The following is an 18,974-nucleotide window of genomic DNA, read 5'->3' as shown; positions in this document are numbered from 1 at the left end:
CAGATGGCTGGTTGAAGAGGGATGGTTGCCATTTCCGGGGCATGGCATGTGTACCCACAAAGAGGGCTTTGAGTGCCGCCTCTGGCACCACCACTGATATAGGCATAAGCAATAAATTGTAGGCAAAACTATTTGAAGGATTCTGATATACCCCCCCCTTTAAAAATGACAGATCCACCTGTAAAAGAGAGAAAAGGAAAGGCTGAGAGAGAAAACAAAACTTATCAGTCAGGTTTATCGTGATATTGTTCATGAAAGCATTTGAGTAACATGAGCTTTAACATGCTTCTTATAGACCCATTCGTTCTGCAAAGCAAGATCTTTCCAGGCAACTAAATACTGAGTGGACCCATGGTGTTTACGAGAGTATAATGTCCTTGATTTCAAAGTGTTGCTTGCCCTCAACCATAATGGGTTGTGGGGTAGGAGCAGGAGCAGGTCTCAGTGCAGAGGTAATTTCAGGTTTTAGTAAACTGCAATGAAAAAACAGGTGGATTTATTGTAGATTCTAATTCCACTGTGACAGGATTTATGATTCGTTTAATAGGAAAGGGTCCGATATACTTTGGACCTAAGTTTTGGACCCTATCCTCTATGTGAAAGGATTTAGGCTGCATCTGTTTTTTATCTGCCTAGGCCTTATATGCTGCCCTGGCATCATCCAGAGCTCTCCTAATTATGGGCCAAATGTTCTGCAACTGGTGTACCCACTTCTTGAGGGAAGGAATGGCTGGTTCATTAGCAGGCAATTCAGGCATAGGGAGGAAACTCTGTTCGTTAGCCATTTGGGAATGAAACCAGTGCTGGAGTGCACTGCATTATTATAGGCCACTTCAGCAAATGGTAACAAATTGGTTCAGTTATTTTGTTCATAATTAATAAAACATCTAAGGTATTGTTTTAGAACAGAGTTCATTCGTTCTGTTCCCCCCATTCGTTTGAGTATGATGACTAGATGACAGTCCTTGATCAGAACCCAGAAGATCCAGAAAGGCTTTCCAGAACTTAGAAGTGAATTGGATATCCCTATCTGTTATTATATGTTGTGGGGCCCCATGTAGCCAATAGATATGTTGCATAAACAAGTTAGCCACAATCTTTGCAGTTGGGATCTTCTGACATGGGATAAAATGGGCCTGTTTGGAGAAAAAATCAGTAACGACCTAAATGATAGTGTTTGCCATGCTTTTGGGGAGCTCCACAATAAAATGCATAGAAATCTCTCTCCAGGGTGCTGAAGGGCTCGCCACCAGTTGTAGGAGTCCCAGCATTTTCCCTTGCACTTTTTTAGCTGCTGTGCAGGTATCGCAACTACCTACCTAACTTTCAATGTCCTTTTTTAGGGAAGGCCACCAAAATTGTCATTTGGAGGGTTTTCACAAACCCAAAGTGAGTCGTGGCACACTCACATGATCTTTAGTGTTTGTTTCACAGGAATATATAACTTGCCCTGACCCAAGCTAGGCTGTCTTTCACTGAACAGAGGTTTTTATGGTCTTGAAACCACTCATCATTCTCTAGTGCCTTTTTTAATTTTCCAACTACTTATCAATTGGCAGAGAGCTCTTAGTCTGTGCTCTTGTGACTGGGGCCACCAGCTGCTGCGGGGAAATTAAAGGTTTAACCGGTCTGACTTCACATTATTATATTGTGGCATTCTCAACAAAGTATCTGCTAGAAATTTTTTTTCCCCTGGCAAATATTGGATGTTAAATCGGTGGAAGTGCTGGGCCCAGCATGGCTGTTCGTAGACAGCTTCCTAGGGGTTTTTAGCACCTGAAGCTTTTTATGATCAATCCAGACCTGAAAAGGGATTTTACTCCCCTCTAAAAAATGCCTCCAAGTTAGGAGGGCCCATCGCACTGCATAAGCTTTCTTCTTCCAAGCAGCCCACCATTGTTCAGTCTCAGTTACAGTAATTTTCTGGATGTGTAAGCGCAGGGCTGCAATTGACCCTTCTAGTTTTTCTGAAGCAGTACCACACCTACAGCTATATCACCAGCATCAACTTGAATCATAAATGGTTTTTCCATGCCTCAGCACTGGCTCCATGGAAAAAAGTCTCTTAAGTTTTTTGAATGCAGCTTGACATTCTACAGTCCATTTTAATGGCTGGATAGGCTTTGGCTCACTTTCTCCTTTGTAAATGGAAAGAGCAATCAGTGTGAATGAGGGGATAAATTGTCTGTAAAAATTGGCAAATCCCAGAAAACTGTAACTTTTTCCTGGTGCGGGGAGAGGCCCAATCCAGGACAGCCCACACCTTCTCTGTTTCCATTTCTACTCCCTCATTTGAAATGCGGTAGCCCAAATAGTCAATTTTGTCCTTATGAAATTCACATTGGCATATAGTTTGGCGGAGTGGAGTTTTTTTTAAGACCGCTCTAACCAGCTTCACATGCTCTGCCTTTGTCTCGGTGTAGATCAAGATATCATCCAAGTACATCCAAAACCCCTTATACGTGTGTTCATGGAGGACTTCATTAATCAGTTGCATGAACAATCCTGGTGCTCCCTGTAGTCCCAAGGGGAGCACCCAAAACTGCAAACACTCCAGGGGGCAGTTGAAAGCAGTTTTCCATTCATCCCATTCCTTTATTCTGATCCAATAGTAAGCCTCCCGCAGGTCCAACTTTGAAATTTTTTTTCCCTTTCAACAGATGAGCCAGCATGTCTCTCATGAGGGGCAAGAGGTACATATTCTCCACTGATACTGCATTAAAATATCTATAATCAATGCATAGGTAAAGAGACCTGTCCTTTCTCTCCCGGAAGAAATCCAAGAAAGACAACAAAGATATTATTTAATAAACAGTACCTTTCTTCATTATTTTCCATATGATTGGGAAAGGCACCGAATCCTAACAACAGCTTTATAGCATCAAGGTAGCCATTGTTGCACAACCAGTGCAATGCTGTCCTTCCCTATGGTCAGTAGAACAAAAACATGTAAAAAAAATATGTTGCCAAATTCCAGTTCATACACAGAAATCATCAGACTATATGCATTCTTTACATTATTTTTAACACATACAGGTTAGAAAATAATAAAGTAAAAACAACTTACAGTAATGATTAATTATAAATACTAATTTTAAAAATATTTTTATAATTTCCTCTAAATGGAGAAACTAAGGGGAATTACAGGGAAAACAGAGAAAAATATATAATATTTAAATTTTGTGCATCATTATGTTCTATCCAAATTTGGGACTTCTGGGAGAGCTATGGTGAATTGAAGAAGATCCGCAAAAGTGCAGCAATGAGAAGTAGCCAGCTCTTTGGAATGTTTCCAGATAAGAAGAGGATGAGAGATTGCCTACATGTGCTTCAGACAGCTGTTCCTCACAGGGAGAATTAACAAGATAAGCAATTTTCATAGCAATTGTGGCAGAGCACACAGAATTCACAAACCTTACTTTCTAATCACTTTCAGAAATTACCTATTAACCATCTTAAAGCTATTAGAGACTTTCACACTGATAAGTTTGAAAAGTCTTCATCGGGTAAATATGGGAAGGAAGGGCAAGAAAGAGGTTTAGCCAATAAATTGATTCACTACAAAAGGATGATGATGAAGATAAGGATGACTATACAATTTTAAGAAAGAAAATACTACATGTTCTATATTTTCTGAAATATGAATAATATATGCTTATCACTGAACACAGAATTCCTGCGATGGCTAAAGAATATTTTACTTAAGTTCAATTTAGCAGTTTCTGCTTAACACATTTACCTATTTCTTATGAGATAAAGCTAAATCCTCTACCTCTTTTCCATGGACCTTCTCCAATCTCTGTGGTAAATATAGCTTTTTGTCAATTCTGCTGGAGAGATTTCCAGCATATTTATGTGCCATTGGCCTGAGTTCTTACTTTATATTTTCAAAGAATAAAGCTATATCTCTATGTTCCAAGAAGACTGCTAAAATGCATGGTTGATAGAAGGTGTGAATTCAAACTCAAACACAGGTTGGCATTTATATTGGCAAGGAGACTGTAATATTGTGAATACCAAGAAGCTTAATGGAATTGTGCTCCCAAAATCATCTCTTTCTCCTTGCAGGAAGTCAATATTTCTTTGACAAAAACCAGAGAGGTGCAGAACCAGTTTGTGTCAGTCTTTAAGCTCATGCATTCTGAGAATGGAATGTGGGTTGCCCCAAACATCTCAGAGATTCTCAAAACATCTATGGAGCTCTCCATTGGCTGAAGATGAACTGATCAAGGGGGAGAGCTAGAGTGAGGGGGAAAAAATTATATCTTTTCATGCGGGAATGTTAGTTCTAGCCTGACTTTACTGCAACCAGAAACCTTTAGTAAAAGAATCTATCACTTCATTCAAATGGAATCGAGGGTCTTTCTTTCCTAAGAGCTCTGACTGGGGCAGGTCTGACAGTAAAGTTTATCTTCAACTAATAATTATAAGATTAAGAAATTAAAGAATTTTTAATAACAGCAATAAGCTAAATAAGATTTTGATCTAAAAAGTTATAAATGGATTGTAACTTTTCAGATAAATTTGGAAATTGGCTTCTACTATAAGATTGGGGATTTTAAAACATTTAGAATAGAATAGAGCTGGAAGGGACCTTGGAGATCTAGTCCAGCCCCCTGCTCAAGCAGGAGAACTTATACCATCTCAGACAGGTGACTGTCTAGTCTCTTCTTAAAAATCTCCAGTGATGAAGCGCCCATGATTTCTGGAGGCAAGCTGTTCCACTAGTTAATTCTCCTGTCAGGAAGTTTCTCCTTAATTCCAGGTTGCTTCTCTCTTTGACCAGTTTCCAACCATTGTTTCTCATCCTTCCCTCTGATGCTCTGATGAATAACGTGATGCCCTCTTCCTTGTAGTAGCCCCTCAGATACTGGAATACTGCTATCATGTCTCCCCTATTTCTTCTTTTCTTTAGACTAGCCAAACCAAAGTCCCACAGCCATTCTTCATATGTTTTAGTCTCCAGGCCTTTGATCATCTTAGTTGCTCTTCTCTGAATTTTTTCCAAACTCTCAGCATCTTTTTTGTGATATGGTGACCAAAATTGGCTGCAGTATTCCAGGTGTGCTCTTACTAGCGTTTTATAAAGTGGTACTAGTATTTCATGTGATCTTGAATCTATGCCTCTGTTTATACAACCCAGGACTGTATTAGTTTTGGATGGTTCTGCACACTGCTGGCTCATAGTCAAGTGAACATCCACTAGGACTCCAAGGTCCCTCTCACAGTTGCTGTTTTTAAGCTAGGCCTTGCCCAAATACTGCAGCCAAGGAAGATGTGATCACTTTGTTCACCAGAGCACCAGAGGGAAGGAGAAAGAATGGTTGGAATCTGATCAAAGAGAGAAGCAACCTGGAATCAAGGAGAAACTTCCTGACAGTGAGGACAGTCAACCAGAGGAACAGCTTGCCTCCAGAAATTGTGGTTGCTCTTATCACTGAAGATTTTTAAGAAGAGGCTAAGTCATTTGTCTGAAATGGTACAGGTTCTCCTGCTTGAGCAGGGGGCTGGACTAGAAGACCTCCAAAGTCCCTTCCAGCTCTATTCTATTCTATTCTATTCTATTCTATTCTATTCTATTCTATTCTATTCTATTCTATTCTATTCTATTCTATTCTATTCTATTCTATTCTATTCTATTCTATTCTATTCTATTCTATTCTATTCTATTCTATTCTCAATCTGTACTTGTACCTTTGATTTTCCCTACCTAAATGTAAAACTTTGCTTTTCTCCACATTGAAACTCATTTTGTTGGATAGGGCCCATTGTTTAAGTTTGTCAAGATCTTTTTGGATCCTGAGTTTGTCTTCTGGGGTGTTGGATACTCCTGCCAATTTAGTGTCATCTGCAAATTTGATGTGTTCCCTTTCAATTCCCTCATCTAAGTCATTTATGAAGATATTGAAGAGTACTGGTTGAGTACGGTTTGCCAGCCAGTTACAGATCCATCTGGTGGTGATGTTGTCTATTCCATCTTTTTCTAGCTTACCAAGGAGTAGGTTGTGGTCTAGTTTATCAAATGCCTGACTGAAATCTAAGTATACTACATCCACAGCATTTCACTGTGGATTAGTCACTTTATCGAATAATGAAATAAGATTGGTTTGGCATGATCTGTTTTTAACAAACCCATGTTTGTTATGACTTTGTTTGCTTCTAGTGTGTTCACAGATCTGTTTTTTTATTATCTTTTCTAACAACTTCCCAGGTATTGATCTTAAACTGATGGTCTGTAGTTTCCTGGGTCTGGTTTTTAACTTTCTTGAAGATGGGGACCACATCAGCCCTTTTCCAATCCTCAGGTACTTCCCCGTGCTCCAGGATTTATGAAAGATGTGGTGCAATGCTTCTGAGATAACATCTGCCAGCTCTTTCAGAACTCTGGGATGTAATTTGTCAGGACCTGGTGATTTATACTCCTCAAGGTCAGATAAGTGCTCTCTTACAATTTTCTTGCTTATTTTAATTTTTGTTTCTAGTATGTCGTTTGCAGTAGGTTTTTTGGTATGTTGGCCTATAGTTTCTTTTTGTGTGAAGACTGATGCAAAGTATGAGTTAAGCAGCTGTACTTTCTCCCTGTTGCCTGTTATTTCCTTGCCATCTTCTCTCTTTGGTGGGCCTACAGTTTCCTTTACTTTTTTCTTGTTAATATGTTGGAAGAAACTTTTTTTAATTATCCTTGATTTCTGTTGCAAGTCTTTGTTCGTTCTGAGCCTTTGCTTTCCTGACTTCATTTCTGCATTTTCTGGCTGTCTGTTGATAATCATCCTTAGTGATAATCATCCTCTTTCCATTTTTGTATTTGTCCTTTTTGACTTTCAGTTTATCAGAAAGATCTTTATGTAGCCATATTGGTTTATTCTTGAATTTCTTGTTTTTCTTTCTCAATGGTATTGTGCTGGTCTGGGCTTTTATGAACCATTTTTCAGGATTCTCCATGTTTCTTGGGTTGTTTTCCCCTTTAGGATTTTCATCCATGGGATCTTTCCTAGGTTCTTTCTGAGTTTGTTAAAGTCAGCTCTTTTGAAGTTTAAAATACTGGTTAGATTGTTTTCTATTGCTAGTGTTTGCATTATATTAAATTCCAGTATGACGTGGTTACTTTCATCCAAGCTTTTGGCAATTTCAATTCTCTCTATCACTTCTTCTCTGTTGTAAGGATTAAGTCCAGTATACCTTTGCATTTAGTTCCCTCCTCCACCTTTTGGCTGACAATGTTGTAGGCTAGATTGGTTAGGAATCTGTTTGATCTCCCGCTCTCTGCAGAGTTTGTCTCCCAGTTGGTATCTGGATAGTTGAAGTCTCTTATTACTACTGTGGTATGCTTCCTACATATGTTTGTTAACTGGTTGGCAAAGAGTTCATCTATTTCTTCTGATTGGTTGACGGCCTATAATATACACCTATGGCAATGTCACTTTTTTCTCTCTTATATTGACCCATATACATTTTGGAGTGATTTTATCTTTGATCATGTGCATTTCTGCAGCTATATAGTGTTCTCTTACATATAGTGCAACTCCCCCTCCTCTTTTTGTAGACCCGTTTCTTTTGAACAATTTGTATTCATCCATCAGTCCATTCCATTCATGGGTTTCATTCCACCATGTTTCTGTTATGCCAGCTATGATATACCCTCCCTCATGTACTATTGTTTCTAGTTTGCCTTGTTTGTTCCCCAAGCTTTGAGCATTTGTGTATAAGCATTTAAGACTTTTATGTCTGTCTTCGGGTATGTTTCCTGAATTTTTCTTTTTCTCATCACTGCCTACCTCATTGTTTGATTTCATTTCTTGGGATTTTTTATTGGTTTTGTGTTCTAGAGATTTTAGAGATTGGTCACCCTTCCCCTCAGTTTTAATTAGGGTTAATTATAAAAATAAGCAGGTTTTTGTGGTAAACAGATTTAATTTGGCTATCCTGGCTATTGTAAGATAAATGATGATTTTTGAAACTGGACATTAGAAGGAGCTAAAGATTCTAAGGAAAGGGAAAAATACAATCTTGTTCTTGATGTCAGTTAATACAGGAACTTACAAAATAACAAAAATATTGTAATACTGGAAATATTAAAGGAGATCTTTGAAGAATGGAACCAGAAATTAGTAATTACAATATCAACACTTCAAAAGATTATGTCTACCTCTATAATAGATTGTGTCTAAAAATGTTAATGGAATGACAGTAACAGAAATAAAACAGAGAAAATACCAAAAGTGGAAGTACAAATGACAAGCCAAAAGAACGATTCGGAAAAGCATACTTTCCTGGACATGCATCAGAAACTGGCTGAAGTTTTAAAAATTAAAAGGAAAATACAAATTATGAACCAAGAGAATGACCTGGAAAATGTTTTATTACTGTAACTACAACAGAGGTTAGTCAAAGCTTTGAAGACATCTGTATGATATGTAAAAAAGAATTGAAGAGAAAGCAAATCCCAGGACACTCTGATTGAATTAAAGACTGTTAGAAATAAAGGAATTGATATAAAGTTGGTTTATTTTTTGCAAAGTTTGCAAATTTATGGATTTTTGTTGACAATGAGATTGAAAAGTTGATGTTTTATAGATTTGCTTAAGCTTGGAAGTCACTTCTTTGCATATTTCTTTTCCTTTTCTTTATTATTTTCTTTCTTTTTCTTGTTTCTTGTTTTTTTTCTCCTGCACTTTTTATTCTTTTTTCTATTCTTTTCTGTTTTCTTTTCAGGTTTTTTGGTGATTCCTAGAGAAGGGCAAAATTTACTGAGCACAGCATTCCTTATTATCCTTCTACAAGTCTCTTTCTTAGAATTTTCTGATGAGAATTATTCTTTACCCTCCACCCTAATAACCCACAAATCATTTCCTGGCCAAACTTGCTTGATCTCAAAATTGCCAACATAACCACCCAAAAGTGCACTCACTACTTCAATTCTTGACAATTCATGTTATGATTATCCAAATCATGATTATCTAACTGATTAGTAAGCTTAGGATCATCCTAAAATAATTAATGGGCACTGTTTGAATAATATCAAAGAATTATAATATCTAGCCCTCATAGCTTCTTCTCCTCGCTCATTCTCATCTTCTTCAGTATATTTCTCTTTTTCTCCAACTAGTACAGAAAACAGCAAGGGGAGCTCATTTGTATTAGGTGCATAGTATATGCATAAGGATAGAAAGTTAGCAGAATTAGGTCTAACATTTTTTCTCCTTTAAGATCTAGGCAGGAGACAGAAGAATATATGTACAGTTTACATTAGGTAGCAGCCTATTGCTCAAATTAATGTTTTTTGCCCTAGATGAAAATATTTGCAATGACTCCATGCCAGATTTCTTATTTGGACAAGACCAACAACACTTGCAATTTCCCTTGGAAAAAGTATTCAATTTAATGAATGGGAAATTGTTTCCTAATATAAATTCCCCAAGCATGATAGATATATAAATGATACCCAGTTTTTACACTATGAATTTCTAGTGGAATTTGGTGCTTGGATAAAGCTTGATACCCAACCAATATATTCCAACAGCAATTTGTGCATGCCTGAACTATTATAATAAATAATATAGTAAAACAACACATACCTCTTTGTCTTGGATATTTGGATCTGCATTATTTTCCAATAGTAGTACCATACAATTAATATAACCTCCATAAGCAGCACATTGCAGTGGAGTTCTACCTGCATAATCCTGTACATTAGGATTGATTTTATTTTCTATCAATATTTGGCAAACATCAGGGTTTCCTCCTAGAGCTGCCCAGTGTAAGGGAGAATGGCCATCTTGATCAACTAAATCAACTCTTGCTCCTCCTGCAACAATAATGTATGTTAATCCATGGAGTCTGCCTCAGTTGTTTATTAACAAACTAAAAAAGTGTATGCTGAGGCTATGCATAACTTCTTCAAACTTCCTTACTCAAAGTGTCAAGATCCCACTTTCAAAGGTTTGGTATGGCTGTTCTGAGGTATGTATGTGCAGAAGATTGCCAGTGAAGCTACTTACTGGCAATCCCAATGGAAGTATATTTTCTCCATGCACACCAAAGGCAGATACACCTCTGTAATCAAATTTCTTTCTTTCTTCCCACATAAAAAAATAACATCCTGATAATAGAGTTGCCATGTTCTAGCATGACACATATTTTTACATTTATTTTTTCTTCACTGCTCCTCCCTCGAACCTAGTGAATTAACTATTTGCAGTTTGAGAAATAGGTTGATAATAAAGGTACACACACAGTTCAGAAACAAACCAGTTTGGCAAACTACAAAGCCCTTATTACACTTCCCATATACAACTGCTATGTTAAACCTGGGTATAAATGGTAAAATTAATGACTTAACTAGCCACTTGTCATCTAGGATGTTCCATATATTTCTGTTGGGATTTATGATCAGACTAGTCTCATTTTTATATTTAAATGTGCCTTTCTTTGATTAGTTTCTTAGCCTGAGTAAATTAAGACATATTTAAAATCTTCAGAGAGGTCGCATAATAAAGAGTTTTCCCAAAACTGCTTAGGACTATGAAGATTGATAACAAGAATAGATGATGTATAATTAGGTTTTAAACCAGTCAGCTGAAAATTTGGCAGTCTAAAAATTCCTTCCATGATCTAAATTATTACATTTTAATTTATAATAAAGATTCTAATCCAAATTAGATAGAATACTTATAATACTGAAAACCAGTATTTGTTCCTATGTCTGAGAATTCCTAATCAGTCTATGTGCTACTACAAAAATAAATTACTAATTCTTATGCCATGCTTAAAGTTTCTTCAAAATTCTAAATTTTCAGGAACAGGACCCCTTAAATATATCTAAAATGTTTTAGAAAAAGGTTGGTTTAAAAAATATTATTTTTTCCTATGTCAATCATGAACTAATCCTTCACAATATTGACTATCATTACTCTTTGCTCAAGTCAAAAGCTAAAGACAGTCATATGTTTATGAAGAAATTTATGGAGCTGACCTTTAATGAGTGTCTGTATTACCTCCTTATGTCCCATTTCACAAGCCCGAAAAAGAGGAGTGTGTTTCATTACATCAGCAGAATCTACCTGGGCATAATGTTTTAGAAGCAATTGCACAGTGCTGACATGGCCAGAAAGGGCAGCAGCATGTAATGCTGAAAGATGTCAAAAAGAATGCAGTTATTAAATAGTGTTTAATTAAAATAGTGAATATAACAAAACCTAAACCAAACAGTAAGATAAAGGATTGGTATTTACATGCAGGTGTGCTGGACATCACTCTCTCCATTTATTTGTTTTGTTATTGTCTCAGGCTTGCTCCATTCAGTTGCATCTTATTATATATGTATATATAAAATTTATATAAACTGAATACATGTATATAGGATCTGTGATATAGATTGAGTTCAAATAAAATCTGATACTATTTTTGAAATCAGCAACTTTGTTAAAGAATAATTAAAATAAATTCAAATAATGGGAATTCAAATCTGATATCCAACATACATTAAAATAAAGATATGAAAAGGTAAGGGGTACTTTAAAAAAAACTTCAGTTCTTCCAGCAGATGGTGGCAGCACCTATAGTCAATCTTGCCAAAATAAACACTTGGAAAGCAGGCCACTAGAAAATCCCAAGTCTGTAGACTGACTGGGAATTTGAAAAACAAATCAAGGAAGAAAATAATGGGAAATCGCTTCCCTAATTTTGTCTAGAGCCATTGTGCCACCAAATTAATAACTTAAATGGGAATACATTGCTTAAGAGGCCCATGTATGAAAAGGAGAGAAAGAGGCCAGAGCAAATGGGTGATGGACTGAATATAAAATTGAGAGACCACTAGATTGGGATGGTTTGGTCAACTAGAAAGAATGAGTACAGTATTAAATTACAAAATGAAAAGGAAGGGACAATTGAGAGAGACAAGTAGTAATGGGATGGAATTGATGAGATACTCAAAAAAAAGGAAAAGGTGCAAAATTTAATTTTTACATTTATTACTTGATTAATAATTGATGGTGGATGTGTCAGTTTTAATGCAGGAACTACTTGATTCAAGACTTTTCAGATTCTCCCATCCCATTCCTGCCAGTAACTAGTTAAAAGTAAAGTTTTTGAGAACTCAGCATGATAAGATAAAACTTCATTAGATACTTGTTGAAGTCATACAGAATACAGGAATCTAGTACAGAAACCCATGTATATGGAGATGGATTGATGGCTGGAGGGATGGATATTTTGGCTTCATACTTTAAATTTCTATCATTTTCTGGTAGTAGACTTTTCAGCTTTTTTCCCCAGCCTAGAAAGTAGAAAGCATCTACCCTTTGTTAGTTCAATGATTTTGTACGGCCTGAGACTTTCAGCTTGCCAGCTTGTCAGCCTGAGTTCTTTTAAGAGGTAAGAATGATTTGCAAATATAGAAAGATATCGTGAATGATGTTGATATAAATTAGATTTAATTAGTTTCTTTAATTCTTAATTTTAATTGTTTCACACATTATTAGTATTTATTTTTTTTGCATTTTGTATAATATTGCTTAATCCTGAAAAAAATAGCATGATGCATATGCATAATGTTATGCCCAATGCTTACCAAGCTTTTTCCTCCATGACTCAGAACAACTTATCAGAAAATGCTTTTTACCAAATATAAACAAAATACTTTAAGTTAATTTATACTGACTTAAATTGTTGTGATTGGGTAATACGTTTGTGTATCATAAAAATCATTTTATAATTGACTTGGGAGGCCGGTGTGTAGTGTAGTTGGTTCACATGGTGTGGTAGGATGGAGGGTTTGTTGTCACTGTGTGTTGGGGGGAGAGAGCACGGGGGGAGGCTCAGCTAATCTCAATGTACACATGTTGTACTTTGACAATAAAGGTTTATTATTTTACCCAATTTTTTTCTACTCAGAAAAAAATTGGGTAAAATAATAAACCTTTATTTTTTCTACTTAGATTTGAGAAGCATTAATGTATGCTAAGAAGGGACGTGGTGGCTCAGTGGGTTAGGACGCTGAGCTTGTCGAACAGAAGGTCAGCAGTTTGGCAGGTCGAATCCTGAGTGCCGCATAACAGAGTGAGCGCCTGTTACTCGTCCCAGCTTCTGCCAACCTAGCAGCTTAAAAGCACGTAAAAATGCAAGTAGAAAAATAGGAACCACTATGGTGGGAAAGTAACAGCGTTCCGTGTGCCTTTGGCATCTAGTCATGCCGGCCACATGACCACGGAGATGTCCTCGGACAAGCGCTGGCTCTTCGGCTTTCAAACGGAGATGAGCACCGGCCCCTAGAGTTGGAAACGACTAGCACACAATGTGCGGGGGAACCTTTACCTTTACCTTTTTAATGTATGCTAATGAAACAAAAGAGATTTAGGAAAGAATAAGTTGACAAGTTAATTTGACATAAAAAAACTTTCCTTATCAGAGGTCTGATTCTGGTATCTGGTAACACTATATTAGTGAAATACAGAGCTAGGCAGGAGTATTAAATGAGGTAAAGTCATAAATCTTTAGTGTGATTCTTAAATAAGTTGTTCTCTAGAAAGTGAGAAAAAGTAAGAATGTACACTTTTTTAGACACTTTTTGTCTAAGCAAATGTTTTAAAATGTTGCATATTTAAGATCGTAAAAGATAATATTCCCAGAGGAATTTGTTAGTGTACTGAAAAACCCTATTAAGCATATCTGATACATGCTAAGCTAATGACTTAATAGAAACAGAAATAAACAATTGCTTATAATACAGAAACTTCAAACACAATTCCTTGGATTCTCTACTCCTGGGTCATACATGAGTCATTGGAAAATTAATAAACTAAAAATAATTAAACAAACAATTGAATAAACAAATCTAATGTGGATAATAAGAACAATAATGTCTCAGAGCTTAGATGATATATAGCAACTATTGTCTCCTTTTAAATTATCTCAAAATACTAGTTATGCAGTTATATTCCTTAGGAAACAACTGCACAAACTATTATCTTTCCCTCTCTGTGGAATTGAGAAACTAGTATGTGTAAGTTATGATTGTAAATCTTAAGTGTAAATCATAAATCCTAGCTACACACACACATATGCACACACACAGGTACACACAAAGAGTTTTTACCTGTGCCACCATATTTATCTGCCATGTTGATATCGGTGACCAGTTTCAGTTTTAACATTATCTGGATGACGTCATTACTACCTTTGCCAGCTGCCCACATAAAAGAAGTTCTTCCCTCAAGATCTGAGTCATCTCTCACAGAAGGATGTTTAAAAAATGCTTCCACAGTTTCCTAAAATAGAAATATTCACGGAGTATGGTTGGTTTTGAAATTACTTTGTAATATGATTCCATATTCAAATAATAAATGAAAACAATTATATATATATTTATAAATTATACTACTTGAGGGACCATCTCATCCATTTGGACTGGCATATCCCATCTCTGCCAACAAAGGAGGCATGCTGTGGGTCCTGTTGGCCTGATTATTCTGGTTGGCAGAGTCCATGAGAAGGACTTTTTTTGCTGTTGCCCTCTGAACATCTTGCACACACAACATACCCCGGAGTGAGATATGTCCAAATTCTCCTGACCTTTTGTAAGAACCTAAAGACCTGGCTTTCCCAGTTAGCTTGGGGCAATGGGGTGGGGAGCATTTCAGTGGAGATGATTGATTGAGTAAAAACAGATCTCACCTCCCCCGCATCCTGCGCTGCCCTCTCCATCTGTCATTGCATTTTAACAGTTGGCATTAACATGTGTTACAAAGTACTGTACAAAAGTGTTAGGTAGTTGTGCAAAAATGCTGCAAATTAAGAATGCTTTCAGAAATAGAAGTGTTAATAGTTTATTTTTATCAATTAACAAAATGGCAATTAAAAGAACAGAAGAGAAATCCAAAGCAAATCAGAAATTGGTGTAACCACCCTTTGTCTTCAAAACAGCATCAATTCTTATACTTGTACAAAGTCAGGGATTTTGAAGGATTAGAGTTAGATGTGTGATTAACCAATTATACCAAGCAGGTGCTAATGATCCTCAATTTCATATGTTGATTGAAACAAAGTCATTAACTGAAACAGAAACAGCTGTGTGGTAAGCTTAAAACAGAGTGAGAAACAGTCAAGCTCTGCTACTAAATGTTGACTTCATTTGGATTTCTCTTCTGTTCACTTATGTTCCATTTTGTTAGTTAATAAAAATAAACTATTAATAATTCTACAGTATTTCTTAATTATTAATTTAAATCATTTCTGCACATTTTCCTAACACTTTTGCACAATACTATATGTGTGTATATAATTGTAAGCTGCCAATATATTTTGTAAATAAATTAATAAAAATGTACTTGAACACCATGTTCTTTAAAGAAAAACATTATGTACAGTATTGTACCATTTTTCAACTTTATTAAATTGATATTGATAGAAAGAAAATAATTGTTTAATATTCCAAGTAACATTAAAAGTGAATAAATACTATATTATAATGCATTTCAGTCAAATATAATTAGAATTTTCTTCAGTTTTTCCAGTTTTTTTCCCATCCCTACAGGTAGTTCTCAATATACCATTTCTTCAGTGACTGTTCGAAATTATGAAGGTGCTGAACAAAGCGACTATCTATATCTATGCAAAAGAAAATTTCTCTAAAACTCAGAAAATATGTTATCAAGATAGGTAATCAGGAAAAAAGCAACACAATAAAAAAATCGCTAAATATTCAAAGTCAGTCTCAAAATGGAGAAGGTAGATAAAATGCATTTGAAAGTGGTACTTGTCAATTACATCCTGTAATTGACACCCCTGGCCCCTGCCTCGCCTTGCCCCACGGCAATGGCATCCCTGCCCTGTCCCCTCCTTTGCCTTGCCTCACCCTGCAGGACAAGCCTTCTTCCCCCTGCCCCACCCACCAGAGACTCCCTGGATCTCCCCCAACCCTGCCCGGCCCCCACAGGCATCCCTCCTTAGGAGCAACATCAAGGTGGCCACACCCACCCTGGCCACGCCCACCCACACTGCCATGACTACCATAGCCACGCCAAGTCAGTGGGCCATGCCCACTCAGTGGGCCACACCCACCCAGCACCTGGTGATACATAAGTGGGTTTTGAGTTGCAGTTTGGGCACTTGGTCTCTAAAAGGTTCACCATCACTGGTCTAGCTCAATGGGGCACTGAAAATCCATTGTAGTAACCGTGGGTGTTATTCTGTGACTCTGCATTACATTTTCTATCAGTTTTTGTGGTGCCAGTCTTCAAAGCCAGTAGAGATTTCATAGTGTAAGTTTTGCCAATGAGTTTATAGGCTGTCAATGCTCAGGCCTGGGCTTAATCAATATCAAGCCAATCTTACATTGGTAATATTAAACTAACACTTAATAATGGATTATTTCCCTTGTGCATTGAAGAAGAGTACAGTAGGGCTATGAGCACCTTTTTGAAACTTTAGAAAACTTGTGATCCTTAGACCTAAGTCTGTCAGAGGATTGTATACAAGTCAGCTTTCTGTAAATGTTAACATCATTCAGAATCTCAGTGAGATTTATGGTTAGTGTTGCTCACAGATGTTTGGATAAAGATGTAGAAATGTCTTTATTCTCTTAAGTCTACACAGGATGACCATGATTATAGCTCCTTTGGGAAAATCAATTCCTCATTACATAATAAACCAATACAAACTCCATGTCCAATTTTGGATATCTAAATGTGAAGGGATAATTGAGGACTATCCCAAATGGCTTTCTGTGGAAGACACACAATGAAATACATATGAGATTTGCCAGTATTAGGATGGCACTTCTTTCCTCATCCTAAAGTTAAAAGAGGAAATTTAAAGAAAACATTTGCAGGTAACAACATTCTCAATAATTACATTAGTAAGAAAAATATACTTGTAATTGTTCTGTATTGAAAATATTAGATGTTGTTTGGATCCAAGATTTAGTTACTGAAAAAGAAAAAGGCAGAGATATAATTTTACGATACTTTATATATCCAAGAATCTGCACAATGAAATGAAGCTGTTCAATAGTATACTATTGTTTCCCCCGTAGGAGTCAATTCAGAAGAGTTGGTTGTGAATGATAAAAGAAATATGAATTACTGCCCAGTATTATCTGGAAGGCAATAAGTTGGGAGGCTGATTGTAGGAACAAGAGTAGTATTGAGTTTTTCATTTTATTGGAATCAAATTGACAAAGTAGACCACAATCTATTTCTTGGTAAGTTAGAAAAATGTGGGATAGATGCATCATCATCAGAGGGATTCGTAGTGGCTGATAAATTGCACTCAATGTGTAGTTCTTAATGGATCTACATTTATATGGAGGAATGTAAGCAATGGCATACTACAAGGTTCTGTCTTAAGCCCAGTTCTCTTCAACATCTTCATAAACAATTTAGATGATGGGGTAGAATTTTTTTTAATTCTTGATGAGGAACTCATCAAATTTGCAGATGTCACCAAGCTAGCAGGAATAGCCAAAACTCCATTTCAGATCCCTCTAATTTGATTGCATGCCTTTTATTATGCTGTACTCTTTTTCGGGGTCTACCATTCTGGTAGGAGGGGACTGGGGTAGTGGAATTCAAAAGAGCACTGGAGAAGGACGAGTGATTTCAGAACCATAGAAACCTCCATTCTATGAAGGATGGGTTGGCCTGAATTGGCAGAACATTATATGTTCCTATAGCCCACAGGCTGAAAATAATGCAATCCTGTCATGACTCAAAGTTAGTGAGACATTTCGGGTTTGTTAAAATGCTCCACCTGCTTAAAAGACAATTCTAGTGGCCCTGTCTAAAGAAGGACATTGAAAGTTATGTTGCCTGCTGCCTATTTGTGCAGCCGCTAAGTGTAGGCAAGGAAAAATGCCTGGGCTTCTACAGCCAACCTTGGAGAGAGATCTCTACGGATTTTATTGTGGAGTTGTCCAAAAGCATGGGGAACATTGTCATTTGTGCTGTTACCAATTTGTTCTCAAAACAGGCCCATTTTATTCCATGTCAGAAGATTCTGACTGCAAAAACTTTGGCCAAGTTATTTGTGCAGCATATTTATTGGCTGCATGGAGCCCCACAGGGAATTTTCTCAGGGGTGTCCAATTTAATTCTAAGTTCTGGAGACCCTTTTTGAACCTTTTAGGTTCTGATCAAGGACTGTCATCTAGTCATCATCCTCAAACAAATAGGGGGATAGAACAAATGAACTCTATTCTCAAACAGTATATTCACTCTTTTATTAATCATCAACAAGATAATTGGACTGATCTGCTATCATCTGCTGAAGTCTATAACAATGCGGTGCACTCCAGCATTGTTTCACTCCCTTTCAAGTAGCCAATGGACAGATTTTCACCCAATGCCTGAATTGCCTGCCAATGAACCTGCAATTTCTTCTCTTAAGGACTGGGTACATCAGTTACAGAACATTTGGCTTGTGGTTAGGAAAGTCCTAGATGAAGCTAGAACAGCATATAAGGCTTAGGCAGATAAAAAAAAAGAATGGAACCAAAGCCTTTTCATGTAGGGGATAGAGTTTACCTTTCCACCAGATTTTTACAATCATTGCAACCCTCTAAAAAGCTAAGGCCAAAATACATTGGTTCTTTCCCTATTAAGCACATAATAAATCCAGTCACAGTAGAATTAGAACTCCCTAAGAGCCTGTGACAAATCCACTGCAGTTTGCTGAAACCCGAAATTACATCTTTGTTAAGGTGTACCACCACTCCTCCTCCACTGCCCATTATGGTGGAGGATGAGCAGCACTTTGAGATCAAAGACATTTTAGACTCTCGCAAGAATCACGGCTCTACTCAGTATTTGGTTGCCTGGAAAGATCTTCCTGCCTCACAAAACATGTGGATTTATAAAAAAAGCACGCTAGAGCCCACAGATTCTTCAAGCGGTTTCATGCATGTTATCCAGATAAACCTGATTGATGTGGTTGTTTCCCTCTCTTTCCCTTCCCTATTTCCCTATTTTGTTTTACAG

The 18,974-nt window shown here is 36.9% G+C and overlaps 1 protein-coding gene across 1 annotated transcript in view; it reads right to left on the bottom strand.

Moving 5' to 3' along the window:
• INVS (inversin) overlaps positions 1 to 18,974 on the bottom strand; it is a gene marked incomplete at its 5' end in the record, with an annotated part of 338,003 nt that overhangs the window by 145,243 nt on the left and 173,786 nt on the right. Inside the window, 4 exon segments of the mRNA XM_081345332.1 lie at positions 2,819 to 2,925; positions 9,576 to 9,805; positions 10,973 to 11,128; positions 14,096 to 14,267. Coding sequence (XP_081201458.1) covers positions 2,819 to 2,925; positions 9,576 to 9,805; positions 10,973 to 11,128; positions 14,096 to 14,267 — 665 coding nt within the window.

Source organism: Vipera berus (genome assembly GCF_964194415.1).
Source record: "Vipera berus genome assembly, chromosome: Z".
Classification (NCBI taxonomy): Eukaryota; Metazoa; Chordata; class Lepidosauria; order Squamata; family Viperidae; genus Vipera; species Vipera berus.
Note: the sequence above shows the minus strand (reverse complement) of the source record. Positions and strands in the feature narration are given on the sequence as shown.